The sequence below is a fragment of the Microcaecilia unicolor genome, chromosome 2, assembly GCF_901765095.1.
Source record: "Microcaecilia unicolor chromosome 2, aMicUni1.1, whole genome shotgun sequence".
NCBI lineage: Eukaryota > Metazoa > Chordata > Amphibia > Gymnophiona > Siphonopidae > Microcaecilia > Microcaecilia unicolor.
The window spans coordinates 96,081,246-96,098,580 of NC_044032.1; the positions used below are offsets into that span (position 1 = coordinate 96,081,246).

General features: G+C 45.8%; 1 protein-coding gene across 2 annotated transcripts in view; it reads right to left on the reverse strand.

Moving 5' to 3' along the window:
• The window catches only part of IL6ST (interleukin 6 signal transducer), a 154,569-nt gene that overhangs the window by 116,308 nt on the left and 20,926 nt on the right, over positions 1-17,335 (reverse strand). Inside the window, exon 4 of one of the 2 annotated variants that reach the window (XM_030193144.1) lies at positions 7,517-7,594. The exons of the other annotated variant lie outside the window; for it this stretch is intronic. Coding sequence (XP_030049004.1) covers positions 7,517-7,594 — 78 coding nt within the window. The remainder of the gene's footprint in view (positions 1-7,516; positions 7,595-17,335) is intronic. 2 annotated transcript variants of the gene reach the window in all.

Genomic DNA, 17,335 nt, shown 5'->3' on the forward strand with positions numbered 1-17,335 from the left:
GGTGACGAGTGGCGTGCCACAGGGATCTGTACTGGGATTGGTGCCATTTAACATTTATAAATGATCTAGAAATCGGAATAAGTGAGGTGATCAAATTTGCATATGACAATACTATTTAAAACACATATAGACTGTGAAAAACTGCAGGAAATTGGAAGTCTGGGTATCCAAATGGCAGATGAAATTTAATGTAGACAAATGCAAAGTGATGCACATTGGGAAGAATAAGCTCAATCATAGTTACCTTATGCTAGAATCCATCTTGGGGGTTCGGCAGCCAAGAAAGATCTAGGTGCTGTTGTAGACAATACGCTGAAATCTTCTGCCCTGTGTGTGGTGGCGGCGGCAGCCGCAGCCAAAAAAGCAAACAGGATGCTAGGATTGTGCGGAAAGGGATGATAATTAAGACCATGAATACTATAAAGTCTCTGTATTGCTCCACGGTGTGACCTCACCTTGCGTTCAGTTCTGGTCACTGTATCTCAAAAAAAAAATAAAGCGGAATTAGAAAAGGTTCAAAGAAGGGCAACTAAAATGATAAAGGGGATGAAACTACTCTCCTATGAGGAAAGGCTAAAGAGGTTAGGGCTCTTCAGCTTAGAAAAGAGATTGCTGAGGGGAGATATGATTGAGGTCTACAAAATCCTGAGTGGTGTAGAACGAGTATAAGTGAATCGACTTTTTACTCTTTTAAAAAGTACAAAGACTAGGGGACACTTCATGTTACATGAAAATACTTTTAAAACAAATAGGAGGAAATATTTTTCACTCAACAAATTGTTTAATCTCTGGAACTTGTTGCTGGAGGATGTGGTAACAGCGTTTAGCGTATCTGGGTTTTAAAAAAAAGGATTGGACAAGTTCCTGAAGGAAAAGTCTAAGGTCTGTTATTGAGACAAACATGGGGAAGCCACTGCTTGCCCTGGGATTGGTGGCATGGAATGTTGCTACAATCTGGGTTTCTGCCAGGTACTTGTGACCTGGTTTGGCCACTGTTGGAAACAGGATACTGGGCTAGGTGGACCACTGGTCTGACCCAGTATGGCTATTCTTATGTTCTCCAAACTGAAGAGCCCTAGCGGCTTTAGCCTTTCCTCATAGGGAAGTCATCCCATCCCATTTATCATCTTCGTTGCCCTTCTCTGTACCTTTTCTAATTCCGCTGTATGTTTTCTGAGATGCAGTGACCAGAATTGCACGCAGTATTCGAGGTACGGTTGCACCATAGAGTGATACAAAGGCATAACATTCTTACTTTTGTTTTTCATTCCTTTCCCAATAATTCCTAATACTGTTTGCTTTCTTAGCTGCAGCTGCACACTGAGCAGAGAGTTTCAACATCAAATCAATAATTACACCTAAATCCTTTTCCTGGGCAGCGACTCAATGTGGAACATGCATCATGTAGCTATAGTTTGGGTTCTCTTTCTCAAATGCATCACACTTTTGCACTTGCTCACATTTGGATGCCTAGTCTCGTAAGGTCCTCTTGCAATTTTTCACAATCATCTTGCGATTTAACAACTTTGAATAACTTTGTGTCATCAGCAAAATTTAATTACCTCACTAGGTATTCCCATCTCTAGATAATTTATAAATATGTTAAAAAGCAGGGGTCCCATTCAACCCCTGGGGAACCCCACAATCAACCCTTCTCCATTGAGAATACTGACCATTTAACCCTACTCTATGTTTTCTTTTAACCAGTTTTTAATCCATAAAGGACATTACCCCCTATTCCATGACTTTGTCAAATGCCTTTTGAAAATCCAGTTATACAATAAAATCGACCAGTTCACCTTTATCTAGTCAAATGCCTTTTAAAAATCCATTTACACAACATCAACTGATTCACCTTTATCCACGTTTATTCACTCCTTCAAAGAAATGTATTCGATTGATGAGGCAAGATTTCCCTTGACTATAAATCCATGCTGGCTTTGTCTCATTAATCCATGCTTATGATATGCTCTGTAATTTGGTTCTTTGTAATAGTCTCTACCATTTTGCCCAGCACACCGATCTATAATTTCCCTGATCATCGCTAGAACCCATTGCTGCTTGTCTCATCACCTAAAATAGCTCAGTTACTACATGCCACTTAAATAATACTGCACAGATTGTGTTTCATTGCCACTCATAGCTAGTAGTTACTGGTAAATTCCTACCTATTCTTTATGTCCATTGACCTGCCAAATTTAATGCAAAGTTTAATGAGTGCAGGTCAATATGCACCAAGTAGAAGGTAAGCCCATGGAAGTTGACATGCGTAGGTGACAGGTTCAGTTTCAAATCTCCAGAACAGAAAAAAAAACTCTAAAAAGTCAAGAGCACAGTGAATTGTAAGCGTACCAAGGCAATCCTGAATCAGTGAAACATCCTTGAGATGGAAATGTACCACTGATGTGTTGAAAACACACAGATGCTAATATGCTTAAGACATAGCTAAGCCTTGTGAAAGCAACCCTCCACTACTTAGGACAGTGATTCCCAAACTGGGTTCCACAAACTGTCTTCAGTTCAGTTGGGGCAGGAGCGATCTCCTTTTACACCTGCCCATGCCAGTTCCGCTGACAAAATGGTTGCCAAGACCTCCCGTTGCAGTCTCGTGAGACTGCTGCTGGAGGTTCTAGTAGCCATTTTTAGATTGGAGTAAACTTGGGTAGGAGCACTGTGGATCACTCCGGCTCATGCTGGTTCCAATCTCAAAATGGCTGCTGGGACCTCCATCAGCAGTCTTGCAAGACTGCCGCAGGAGGTCCCAGCAGCCATTTTGTCAGTGAAAACGGTGTGGGCAGGAGCGCTCCTGCGCCCTCTAGACCACCAACAATATGGTAGGCCTGGGGGATGGGTGGGGGCTTACATGTGGTTCCAGGAGAGGATGGGAATTAGGTTTCTCTGTGTATGAAAAATATTTTAAGGTTCTGCCATAGAGAAAAGTTTGGGATCACCGACTTAGGCAGTCATGTACAAACACCCAATTTAGACAGACTACTGAAACATTGTTTAGGTACTGCTGAGTCAAAAGCTCTCATGACTAAGTACTCCTGAATCAACAAGCACTGAAATTAGAGAATGCCTTATAGCACAAAGCAAAATGGATCAAACACACACTTATCAAAACCAAGGCACATCAATCTTGTCCTGAAAAAAGTACGAATTCACTAAGCGCCAAACACAAGATATTAAAAACCCATTTAGCACTACATTGTGAGATCATCTTGGATCCCGGAAGTACTCATGAAATGCACTGTCAAAGCATCAAAGTACTCTCAAGTTTCAAATGCAGAGGCACTAAAAGTACATTCCAAGTACCAAGTAGTTGCAAGGTATTCGAGTTCCAATGGAGCAATACAGTGGCCTATTATGACATACCACAGTGCTAGGCACTAATGAAAAAAACACTACCCCCCCCCCCCCAAAGCAAAAACAAAACAAAACCATGGCAATATCTGTATATAAGGGACTAATGGTGTGACTAATGAGGAAAAAAGCAGCCATAAGGCACAGACATATTTAAGGCAGCAAGCCATACTGAGGCAATGAAACAGCTGAATGAATGTGAGAAGCTTTGTACTGAGTTGCAACAAGAAAAATAGCTGAGAGTATGAATGGATGACAACTGGCTGCTAGTTGAGGGTTTTGAGTTCTGGAGATCTATGGCTAGAAATGTCCCTGAAGTACAATGACAGAAAGTAGTTTAAGAATAAGCAAGTTTATACATATAGGCATACATTTTTTTCAAAGTTAAGTATATTCTGTAGATTCACATGGTAAATACACACACTATCGGGCTTATTTTCGAAAGAGAACGACCATCTTTCGACACAAATCGGAAGATGGACGTCCTTCTCACAGGGTCGTCCAAATCGGTATAATTGAAAGCCGATTTTGGAAGTCCCCAACTGCTTTCCGCCGCCGGGACGGCCAAAGTTCACATGGGCGTGTTGGAGGCGTAGCGAAGGCGGGACGTGGGCGTGCCTAACACTTGGTTGTCCTAGACCCATAATGGAAAAAACAAGGACGTCCCTGACGAACACTTGGATGACTTTACCTGGTCGTGTTTTTGTTATGACCAAGCCACAAAAAGGTGCCCGAACTGACCAGATGACCACCGGAAGGAATCGGGATGACCTCCCGTTACTCCCCCAGTGGTCACTAACCCCCTCCCACCCTCAAAAAACATCTTTAAAAATATTTTGTGCCAGTCTCAGCTCCATCACAGCAGTGCAGGTCCCTGGAGCAGTTTTAGTGTGTGCAGTGCACTTCAGGCAGGCAGGCAGGCAGGCAGACCCAGGCACCCCCCCCCCCAGGGCCGCCGAGAGGGGGGGACAGGGGGGACAAAATTCCCCGGGCCCGGGCCTCCAGGGGGGCCCGGCGCCTGAAGTCCCACCCGCCCTCCGTCGTCAGGAGCGGTCGCACAGGGCCTCGCGCCTCCAGGGGCCCCGCGGCACTTCCTGTCGCTCCCTGCCACATCGTTGGCGTCTCAGCTTCTTTCCAAGTTCCAGCCGCCCTGCATTTAAAAAGTTGCAGCGGCGGCGAAAACGCAGGCTCGACGGCTCGTCTCTCCTTTAAGCCCTTCCCCTTCTCTCTTAGCGTGCACTGATGTAATTTCCGGCTTCCGCGAAGGCGGCACAGTGCACGCTGAGAGAGAAGGGGAAGGGCTTAAAGGAGAGACGAGCCTGCGTTTTCGCCGCCGCTGCAACTTTTTAAATGCAGGGCGGCTGTAAGGAGAGGAGGGCTGTGGTGGAAAACTGATGGCACAGCTGGGGCTGGGAACTGAAACTCGGAGGGGGGGGGGGTGAAAAGGGGGGGGTAAGTTGGGGCCTGGGGCGAGTCATTGGACATGAAGGGGAAGGGAGGACAGGGAGCAAAGGGGATGGGTAGGGAGGGCAGGGGAGAGAGGATAGTTGCTATGGATGATGGGGAGGGTAGGAGAAATGCTGGACATGGATGGAAGTGAGGGAAGACAGGAAGGAGATGCACATGGATGGAGGGGAGAGAGAGGAGAGGGCAGGGGACAGAGGAAAATCACTGGATGTGAATGAGAGGGGAGGATGGGGCAAAGGAGAATCACTGGACATAGATGGGAGGGGAGGGCAGAGGAGAATTGCTGGACATGGATGGGAGAGAGGGAAGACAGGAAGGAGATGCACATGGATGGAGGAGAGGGCAGGGGACAGAGGAAAATCACTGGATGTGAATGAGAGGGGAGGATGGGGCAAAGGAGAATCACTGGACATAGATGGGAGGGGAGGGCAGAGGAGAATTGCTGGACATGGATGGGAGAGAGGGAAGACAGGAAGGAGATGCACATGGATGGAGGAGAGGGCAGGGGACAGAGGAAAATCACTGGATGTGAATGAGAGGGGAAGATGGGGCAAAGGAGAATCACTGGACATAGATGGGAGGGGAGGGCAGAGGAGAATTGCTGGACATGGATGGGAGAGAGGGAAGACAGGAAGGAGATGCACATGGATGGAGGGGAGAGGAGAAATTCTGGCTACAGATGGAGGAGAGGGGAGAGTTGAAATGCTGGATATAGATGGAGGGGAGGGAAGAGGACATGAGACGAACATGGATGGCGGGGAGGAGAGACAGAATAAATGCTGGACATGGATGGAGGAGAGAGAGGAAGGAGATGCATCCTGATGGAGATGAGGGAAAGGGAAAAGAGGAGAAAAACTGCACATGACTGGAGAAAATAGGCAAAAGCTGGATCCACTCTATACCTCTTCCAGTCAAGTCCGCGGAGGACCCAGCTTTTACCTATGGATGTAGGGCAAGAAATGAAGAAGAAAGGAGGAAAGTAAAGAAATAAATGGAAAGGAAACTCTGAAAGTGGAGTTAAGGGAGCAGAAAGAGAGCAGCAGAATCAGAGACTGGGACCAACATGATCTGAAAAACAGTCACAAGACAACAAAGGTAGAAAAAAATCATTTTATTTCACTTTAATGTTTGGAATATGTCCAATTTGAGAATTTACATCTGCTGTCTTATTTTGCAATGTATAGCAATGTTCTGTTTTTCTGGTATTGTGCTGCATGCAGAATCTGTATGCTAATTTGTTTTTTGTCATTTTGGGTATACTGGAGCGGGGCTGGATGGGGTGGGTGGGCCCCAGCGAACTGGTCTGCACAGCTCCTTACAGTTGCTAAGACTGGCCCTGTCCGTCGTTGACTGTCTGCCACTGGGCCGGGCCCCCTGCATTGAAATCACAGCACCTCTCACCTCTATGTGAAAGCACTGCAGGCAGCAGCAGATCGCCTCCCTTCGGGCTTCCTTCCCTCTCTGTGTCCCGCTCTCACGGAAGTTATGTCAGAAGAGAGCGGGACACAGGGAGGGAAGGAGGCCCGAAGGAGGGAGGCGATCTGCTGCTGCCTGCAGCGCTTTCACATGGAGGTGAGAGGCGCTGTGATTTCAATGCAGGGGCTCGGCCCGGTGGAGGGGGAGTGGCGGCGACCTCAGGGGGGGGGGGGCCCGGGTATGGCCTTGTCCCGGGCCTGGCCCAGTCTCTCGGCGGCCCTGCCCCCCCCCACCTGTTATGTTTGTGGAAGAAACAGCAAGCCCTCCAAAACCCACCACAAGCCCACTGTACACACCCTTCACCCATAAGGGCTATGGTAGTGGTGTACAGTTGGGGGTAGTGGGTTTGGGGGCTCAGCACACAAGGTAAGGGAGTTATGTACCTGGGAGCAATTTATGAAGTCCAGTGCAGTACCCCTTAGGGTGCCCGGCTGGTGTCCTGGCATGTCAGGGGGACCAGTGCACTACGAATGTTGGCTCCTCCCACAACCAAATGTCTTGCATTTGGTCGTTTCTGAGATGGACGTCCTTGGTTTCCATTATCGCCGAAAATCAGAAACGACCAAGTCTAGGGATGACCAAATTTCAGGATTTGGACCATATTATCAAAAGTTGGACGTCCATCTTGTTTCGATATACCCGCCCCTGGATTGGGACGCCCTGCGAGGACGTCCAAATCAAAACAAGGACATCCCTTTCTATTATGCCCCTCTATATATACATATTATCATTATTTTACTTTGGGTTGTAGTGGTGATTTTAAAGTATGCTGAGAGACTACTATTAGAGAGCCCTTCTTACATAAACTTGAGAAAATCAAAAAGTATGAAAAGATAAGACACATGGATAACAAGAACAAAGACTAATGCCGATCCAGTCTGTCAAATTTAATTCCTGTTGTGTTATTATAGGCTCTTAGTTGATTGCTGGCTTCAGTCTTCTACAACCAAGGATTCTTTCTGCTTATAACTCACACTTGTGAATCTCGTTACTCTTCCCCACCCCCACCCTACCACCATCACTAGGAGGCTCTTTCATGCATCCACCAATCTTTGTGAATAAAATTTTAGCTAAAGCAGACTATGGAAAAAGTTTTCAGTTTTAAGCAGCCATCTTTGAATCCTAAAATCGCTCTCCTCTCCCTGCATACATTTATTTTTGAACAGTGAATCTTCTGCCATCATACTGAGGAGAGAGGTTTCTTGTTTACCTGGAGATCTGGTTTCTCTGAGACTTTTTATACAGCAATCTGTTTATTTTCATGCTCCAGTTGTGTCTCTCTTCAGCCCTGAGAGTAGGCAAACGCATGATTAAATCTGTGCCCACCATATAATAAATTTTCCAGTATCAGTACAATTTTTTTTTCTTAGCAGCAGCAAAATAAAAGTTTATAGACCTAAAAAAATCATTGCTTTGCATTTCATCCAAACCATTTCAACATGCATTCCAAACAGAAACACATAAGCATTAAAATGGACAGTGATGGACATGAAGAATTGATTATAAAAACATTGATTATATAAACATTTTATGGTGCACTACACTGAAGACAGAAGGAAGTAAAAAGTTTTAGAAAAGCAGACAAGTTAGGTGGTTCTCTGAAAATGGTTCACTTCATGAGACTATGGATTATTTCCCATAGAATTGAACAGTTTCTATTAATATCATGAACTCGCTAGCCCCTGTTTTACCCTGCATGCCCTTGCTGTATGCAGCCACTGTTTGTTTGTTTTTTCATCCTAATGGGACAGAGTCAGTCAGTATGTGCACAAAGATGCATCCAATATTTCAGAGTACTTTATTTGGAGAATACTGGAAGTCTTATCAGTAGTCATACAGAAAAGAAAAGAATCAGCTACCAATGTTCAGCATGATTGATGATCTAGAATATCCCAGTGATGTAAAATGCATGAGAAGGGCAAACAGGGCAAAAACTGAGGGAATAAATGGTTTCAGATAGAAAGTCAAAAAGTATGTAAGAAGCCAGATTAATAACAAAGGAAAAATCTGAAAACAATTAAGAAAACATACATACAAATCAGTCATATCCTTATTAACTTTTTTCTTTAATTTTCAGCTACATCTTCCTTCAAAAAAACAAAACAAGAGGTCTGAGAGCATTTAGAAAAGATTTGGTACTGCTCTGTTGTGTGGTGACTTTCTATAGGGCTAATTACCCCAGGATACAGCTGGGCCATCACTTGTATGCACTGGCAGGGCTGGCTCTGGTGTAGGTGCATCCTGGAAGGAAATGCCAACGGTATTCTCCTTCAGTTCAATGGAAATGGAAGCACTGCCCTGCTGACCCCTGCTCCCCGAAGCAATGAGTCTCCTTGCAACCTTGTCTGCATTTTATTTTCTTTGGTGAAGCCAAAAGTGTTGATACAGAAGAACTGGGAGCAGTAATAAGTTATGAAATCCTATGAGCTATTTTAAGGTAAGAATGTACCTCAAGCTAACAGCAAGGAGGAGGTTGGTGTGGGGCAGCAGTGTTGGAAAAGTAGGGGAGGAAGTTCTTCTTTTGGTTTATGCACACTCCCTGTCCTTCCCCCCCCCCCCCCCCCCCCCCCCCCGGGTGCCAGACATGACTCGGGACTTTCTCAGCAGCAGGGACACAGGGTGCCTTGGCCTGCCCACCCCCTCCACCCACTTCAGGCCAGTCCCTCCAACATTGCAGCAGCACGTGTCTGGCTGACGGGGATGCTCAAGCCCTTCCAGCCAAGGACATTCACCACCCATGCTGCATAAGAAGCAGGAAGTTCATTTTAAAAAACTGTTGACGGGTATGCATGGAGTAAGTGATAAGGCTTGGGTTTCAAAGATTCGAAGGTGTGCTTTCCAACAACTAAACTATGCTCTCAGCCCATACTACATTGGATGGTTCTTTAGATTGCTGTATCGAGAGGCTAAAAAAAAAACCAGATGTTCAAGCAAGAAAATTCTTTCAAGAACATCTGGGTCACTATTCAAACACCAAGATCAGTGTTTGAAATGTTGGCCATGGCATTTAACTTGTCCATCTATATATAGCACTTCTAGATGCATATTCAGTGGTGAGTGAACAATGCTAGATATACCTATAGCAGCAATATTTAGCCACTATCCAGATAGCTATATGGTTTAAGTTAAGAAACCTTTTTGCTGTCCTTTCTCCACACAGATACCTGGATAACAGCTGAATAAGCTGATTAACCACAAAGTTAGGTGGAAAATCCTCCACCCTTGCTCTGCCCTGGTACTATCTAGATAGTGCCAGGGAAGTCACAACATTTTCAGTGGTACTATACATAGCAGTTGCTACTCTCTGGAAGTGCTAATTATGTATAAATTAATTCACATTCACGTGATCAGAAAGCTTAAATCTAGACTGAAAGCCCACCTCTTTAACATTGCTTTTGACTCGTAACCACTCGCCTCCACCTACCCTCCTCTCCTCCTTCCTGTACACATTAATTGATTTGATTACTTTATTTTTTGTCTATTAGATTGTAAGCTCTTTGAGCAGGGACTGTCTTTCTTCTATGTTTGTGCAGCGCTGCGTACGCCTTGTAGCACTATAAAAATGCTAAATAGTAGTAGTAGTAGTAAAGCTTGCCAGAAGTGCTAAAAAGAAATACAAATGAATATCCAATTAGGGGCAGCAGCAAACCAATGATAATGCTTAGTTGAACTTAATTAACGGAACCAGATACTTTTGATCTTTTTCCACTGGTGGTTTCATTATTTTCTATGATAAGAAAAGAAGGAGCTCCTAAAAATAAACGAGAAAGCTTGAAAAAGGATAGCATTAAAACAGCCGATTTTTGATTAAAATAAAATTTAAACATAAAAAGCAGTTCAACTTCTGCTTTTCCCCTTCAACCAGATGTCACTTTGCTAGTGGATAGTGATATGCATAACAAAGTTATGCCACTATGGGTAAAATGTTCTAGAAATCTGGATATTATTTTTTAAAAGAAAACACCTTTTCAAGACACGCTTGCTGTGTTTCTGGGTTCTTTTACTTTCCTTTTAAGGAAAATAATGAGTCTATCAGAAGAAAAGACATCTTAAGGATAATTTTTTATTATTAGAATAAACACTTATTCTATATATTTGTAGTTTTACTAGAAGGCTCCAGTAAATCTTCTATAAGCTGAGTCAGTGTTGGTCATTGTACATATTCTTTGCAATTTTCAGTTTGGGTCACACCTTTCTACAGAAAAAAATGTACCCAGATGTTAGATCATATATGACCAATATAATTACAAAATATGACTAGACCTCTTTGTGCTATCCTGTCCTTTGATGCCCTCCACACAGCTATTCAAGCTTTTATCATTACACTAGACTGTTGCAATTCTATTTACACTGGTCTCCCCCTCTCTCAGATTAAAATATTACAGACTTTACAAAACTGTACTGCACGTTTTCTATGTAGGGCCAAGAAATTTGATGATATCACCCCTCTTTATCTGCTTGCATTGGTTCCCATACAATACCAGATTCCATTTAAGATACTTTCTCATGCTTATACAGCCTATCACACAGAGACTCCTTCCTACCTCTCAGCCCTAACTAACCCCCGCATGCAATTTCAATCCCTAGATGCCAATTGGCTCATTCTTCCTGGACCCAAACAATGTTTCCATGAATCCACATGTCAATCAGCTTTCTCATATCTGGCCCTGAAACTATGGAACGACCTTCCACCTCCCATTCGTGGAGAAATTGCCTTTTCTAAATTTAAGGCTTTATTTTTTTTTTTTTTGTTACATTTGTACCCCGCGCTTTCCCACTCATGGCAGGCTCAATGCGGCTTACATGGGGCAATGGAGGGTTAAGTGACTTGCCCAGAGTCACAAGGAGCTGCCTGTGCCTGAAGTGGGAATCAAACTCAGTTCCTCAGTTCCCCAGGAGCAAAGTCCACCACCCTAACCATTAGGCCACTCCTCCACTTTACTGAAAACTCTTTTGTCAGAAGCCTGATTTATTAATTTATTTTTTTAAGTAGTGGTTTTTCCTATGGGGATCTGTTACCCTAAGTAGTAGGCTGTGTCTCTGTCCTCTGGTTGGATGTTTGCCTGTCTCTTGGATGCATACCCACCTGTTATAACTTATTGATGGAGTTATTTCCTTTTTCATATGCTTGTTTTACTGTAGTTGTACACCGCCTAGATCCATCGTGTGTGGCATATGCGGTATAGTAAATTGAACAAACATTACAAAAATAGAAAGTTAATATATTGATAACCCCCCATAAAGCAAAATAAAAATAACCTTACATCTTATTAATATAGAAATTCAGACCAAGGCAGTAAAACAGCTCAGAAACAGACATGAATGTCAGAGCAGAATCCAGAAGCTCAGCCCTCAGACTGCCCCAGTGCTATCTGGATAATGCCAGGGAAGTCTGTAATGATTTTCAGTGGCATTATCTTGATAATATTGCTAAAAACGGGTGAATAATTGCAATTAGTGCTACTCAGCAGGTGCTACTAGCTTTGAGTGTGGGACCCTTAGCATATAAATTGGATCTACAGATTATTCTTCCATCCAGTCTTTTTCTTACTTTTAACAAAAATACAGTGGGTCAACATAACATCAGTGAAACAGACAACACAAACGGCACAGATGTGGACAGAAGCATAAGCGATGGGATAGGCAAGATCTAGGGACACAGTAAAAACGTCTTCATGCTTGTTTCATCTCTCCACCTACAACAGGACTCAAATAAACATAGAGGCAAATATTGTGTAAGCAAACTGAGGAGTTCAGCCTGACCGGGAGAAAAAAACCAGGAAGGCCAAGTAAACAAAAAACAAAACAAACTTCATAATGAAAATTTTGTTTTTATCTACTACTTCACATGAATTACTGATTAAATGATTCTAAAGAATAAGGAGCCCTAACAAAAGGTGTGTTGATATAGATATCTACATATAATCTCTATATCTATCTCTCTGTATCTATATCTACGAAATAGATATATATATATATAGAGATATATAGATATATATTTATTTCATAGATATATATATATATACTAGCCGTTAAGCCCGTTAAAACGGGCGCGTATTGGAATGTTTTTTTTTCCCAAGGCCCCCCTCCCGTTGCAGCTGCAAGGCCCCCTGCCATCCTCCTTCCCTGCCAGCTCCAAGGCCCCCTCTGTCCCTCCCTCCCAGCTCCAAGGCTCCAGTCCTCCCCCCTTCCCAGCTGCAAGGCCCCCTGCCCTCCCTCCCTCCCAGTTCCAAGGCCCCAGGCCCTCCCCCCCAGCTCCCAAGGCCCCCTTCCCTCCCTCCCTCCCTCCCAGTTCCAAGGCCCCCTGCTCTCCCTCACAACTGTAAGGGGCCCCATTCCATCACAACTGTAAGGGCCCCCCTGCCCTCCCTCCCAGCTCCAAGGCTCCAGTCCTCCCCCCTTCCCAGCTGCAAGGCCCCCTGCCCTCCCTCCCAGTTCCAAGGCCCCAGGCCCTTCCCCCCCAGCTCCCAAGGCCCCCTTCCCTCCCTCCCAGTTCCAAGGCCCCCTGCTCTCCCTCACAACTGTAAGGGCCCCCCTGCTCTCCCTCACAACTGTAAGGGCCCCCCCTGCCCTCCCTCCCAGCTCCAAGGCTCCAGTCCTCCCCCCTTCCCAGCTGCAAGGCCCCCCGCCCACCCTCCCTCCCTCCCAGTTCCAAGGCCCCAGGCCCGCCCCCCCAGCTCCCAAGGCCCCCTTCCCTCCCTCCCTCCCAGTTCCAAGGCCCCAGGCTCTCCCCCCCAGCTCCCAAGGCGCCCTTCCCTCCCTCCCTCCCAGTTCCAAGGCCCCCTGCTCTCCCTCACAACTGTAAGAGCCCCCCTGCCCTCCCTCCCAGCTCCAAGGCTCCAGTCCTCCCCCCTTCCCAGCTGCAAGGCTCCCCGCCCTCCCTCCCAGTTCCAAGGGCCCAGGCCCTCCCCAGCTCCCAAGGCTCCCCCAGCTCCCAAGGCCCCCTTCCCTCCCAGTTCCAAGGCCCCCTGCTCTCCCTCACAACTGTAAGGGCCCCCTGCCCTCCCTCCCAGCTCCAAGGCTTCAGTCCTCCCCCCTTCCCAGCTGCAAGGCCCCCTGCCCGCCCTCCCTCCCAGTTCCAAGGCCCCAGGCCCCCCCAGCTCCCAAGGCCCCCTTCCCTCCCTCCCTCCCAGTTCCAAGGCCCCAGGCCCTCCCCCCCAGCTCCCAAGGCCCCCTTCCTTCCCTCCCTCCCTCCCAGTTCCAAGGCCCCCTGCTCTCCCTCACAACTTTAAGGGCCCCCCTGCCCTCCCTCCCAGCTCCAAGGCTCCAGTCCTCCCCCCTTCCCAGCTGCAAGGCCCCCCGCCCTCCCAGTTCCAAGGCCCCAGGCCCCCCAGCTCCCAAGGCCCCCTTCCCTCCCTCCCAGTTCCAAGGCCCCAGGCCCTCCCCCCCAGCTCCCAAGGCCCCCTTCCTTCCCTCCCTCCCAGTTCCAAGGCCCCCTGCTCTCCCTCACAACTGTAAGGGCCCCCCCTGCCCTCCCTCCCAGCTCCAAGGCTCCAGTCCTCCCCCCTTCCCAGCTGCAAGGCCCCCCGCCCTCCCTCCCTCCCTCCCAGTTCCAAGGCCCCAGGCCCCCCAGCTCCCAAGGCCCCCTTCCCTCCTTCCCAGTTCCAAGGCCCCCCCCCGTGCCTTCTTCCCAGCCAGCTGGAAGGCCCCCTTCAGTCCAGCCCTCCCAGCTCCAAGGCCCCCCCTCCTTCTGAGACCTCCCATGTCCCCTCCCCCCCAAGGTAGCCGCTACCGCCCCCCACCGCGGAGTCGCCCCCGCCCCCCCTTCACCCGGCCCGGGCCCTCTCTTCGTTATTCAACTTACAGCAGCGCCAAAACAGCAGCAAGCAGCAGCTCCCGTTGGCCTTCCTTCACTGCCTGTGCCTCGCCCTCGTGTGACGTCACATTGGCGAGGGCGGGGCACAGGCAGGGAAGGAAGGCCGACGGGAGCTGAAGCTGAGCTGCTTGCTGCTGTTTCGGCGCTGCTGTAAGTTGAATAACGAAGAGAGGGCCCGGGCCGGGTGAGGGGGGGGGGGCGGTAGCGGCTACCTTGGGGGGGGGGGGGCGGTAGCGACGTCAGCTGTTCCCTCCCTCCCCTTCCGCGCAGTTTCCCTCTCTGTCCCGCCCCCCCCCCCCGTCATCACGTCTTGACGCGGGGGTGGGACAGAGAGGGAAGTCTCTACTGCGCATTTGCAGGTGAGTCGGTCACTTGCCATTTATAGGTTTGATATTTCATATATATATATATATATATATATATATATATATATATATATATATATATATAGATAGATAGATAGATAGATAGATATATCTATGAAATAAATATCTCTATATCTATATGAAAAGACACAATGCCTTATCCTTTCATCACAACATAACAAGATCAATTATACTAATACAAATACCCCAAACCACATTCTTCCTGTTTCAGATACCTTGAAACTCCTGCGAGTCACAATTGATCAGAATCTTACTCTAGAAAGTCACACAAAAAATGTAACAAAGAAAATGTTCCATGCAATGTGGAAACTTAAAAGAGTAAAACCTTTCTTCCCAAGGGAGGTATTCTGCAATCTGGTGTAATCAATGGTGTTAAGCCATTTGGACTATTGCAATTCCATCTATGCCTGATGTAAAGCACATATTATTAAGAAACTCCAAACAGCCCAAAACACTGCAGCCAGACTCATATTTGGAAAAGCGAAATACGAAAGCGCCCAACCCCTCAGAGAAAAATTATACTGGCTCCCACTAAAGGATCGAATTACATTCAAAATTTGTACCCTGGTTCATAAAATTATTCATGTCAGACCTCATAGATTTACCAGCAAGGAACACAAAAAGTTCATCACGTTAATTTTGAACCTCCATTACCCCAATTGTAAAAGACTTAAATATAAAATCGATATATGCATCTAGTTTCTCCTACATCTGCACGCAACTTTGGAACGCATTACCGAATGCCATAAAAACAACACAGGATCAGGCAGCCTTCCGGAAATTACTAAACCTGTTCAAAGAGACTTATCAAAAGGAGCCTTCGTAAAAGACCTGATATCATAACTTTACCAGAATAAGTGACATTGAACTATTTTTATTTGGTTACTTTAATCACATTGTCATTATTGAATGTTGTATATTACCCTTGTTCTCAAATACCTGAAATGAACTATATATCTATTTTCTTCTAATTTACTTTTATTTTCTGTACTTTAATTGTAATAATATTCTGTATTTTTCATTCCGGAAATGGCGATCGTCATTACGGCATAATGTAAGCCACATTGAGCCTGCAAAGAGGTGGGAAAATGTGGGATACAAATGCAGCAAATATATATATATATATCTATATCTATATATATATATATATATATATATATAGATATATAGATATATAGATATATATATAGATATAATAAAAGATAGGAAGATCACTTCCTTCCACTTTTAGTTCTATTTTAGTGCAAAATTCTGGACTACACTCTATTGTCTCTTCTGGTTGGAAAGTTTGTTTATTGAAGAAAAAGCTAATTTGGAAGGAATTGTGTGTTGGGAAAGTTTTAAGGCATGATTTTTGCCCTGGTTATGTTCTCGTGTTCTTCTCTCATACACAATTTTTGTATTTTAGCAGACTAAAAATTGTGTTCATAACAATTCTCACTTAATTTAATAGACAAGTAGGGCTGCATGATTAAAAGCGGGGCATAGCCAGCAGTCCATTGGGAGGGGTCACACATTTCCCTTCCCTCCCCACCCCTCCACATTAGATATCATAGCTTTGCTGGTGGGGATGCCGAAGCCCCACCAATTGAAGAAATCCACTGTCAAAGTGGTCCCCTTCCTCCTTGTAGTGCTTCAAGGAAATCAGCGGGGTGCCTCCAGCAACCAATGCTTGCACTTCCCATGCTCGTTGAGTGCCGGCATTGGTGGCTGGAGGCACTGGGAGGGGAGGGGAGATGCCGGACCGACCAGGGAGGGCAGATAACTATTAATCGCAAATTTTAAAATTGCAATTAATAACTAACATACGTGTAGCCCTAATTTAAAGTTTAACACCAGGGATATCTTTGGAATTGGCCCTTTGAGATGCTTATATACATATTCGATGACGTTTACAATATATGTTTTTATACATTCGCTGCCACTGAGTGAGGTTATTTGATTAAATGGAAAGTTAAACCCATAATTATAATTCTGTATTGTTGATCATGTAAATTTTGTTTTTATACAAGACATAAGCACTTTTCAAAGTGTTTGAAATAATTAGTTCATTTTATTGAGTTTGTTGTTAAAAAGCTCTGGATAATCAAATTCTTTTGGTATGTACATTAAGGAGTCCTTTTACTAAAGGTGCACTAAAATGAAGATACATACCTGTAGCAGGTATTCTCCAAGGACAGCAGGCTAATTGTTCTCACTGATGGGTCGACGTCCATGGCGGCCCCAGGAACGTAAATCTTCCCTAGCAACAAAAGTTTGCTAGAGCCATCAAGCGCGCGGGCGCGGCCATCTTCCCGCCTGTCGCGCGAGAGCCCCGATCAGTTTGATAAAGCAAGAACAATGATAAAGACAACTTCAAAGGGGAGGCGGGCGGGTATGTGAGAACAATCAGCCTGCTGTCCTCACAGAATACCTGCTACAGGTATGTATCTTCATTTTCTCTGAGACAAGCAGGCTGCTTGTTCTCACTGATGGGGTATCCCTAGCACCCAGGCTCACTCAAAACAACAAAGAAAGGTAAACTGGGCGAGGACATAATAAGAATTGACCTATGAAGAAAACATCTAACAGAGTGCAGCCTAGAACAGAATAAAAATGAGCCTAGGGGGGTGCAGGTGGATTCTAAACCCCGAACAGATTCTGCAGCACTGACTGCCCAAACCGACTGTCGCGTCAGGTATCTTGCTGAAGGCAGTAGTGAGATGTGCATGTGTGGATTGATGACCACGTCGCAGCTTTGCAAATCTCTTCAATAGTGGCTGACTTCACCGACGCTGCCATGGCTCTAGCACTATGAGCCGTGACATGACCCTCAAGAGTCAGCCCA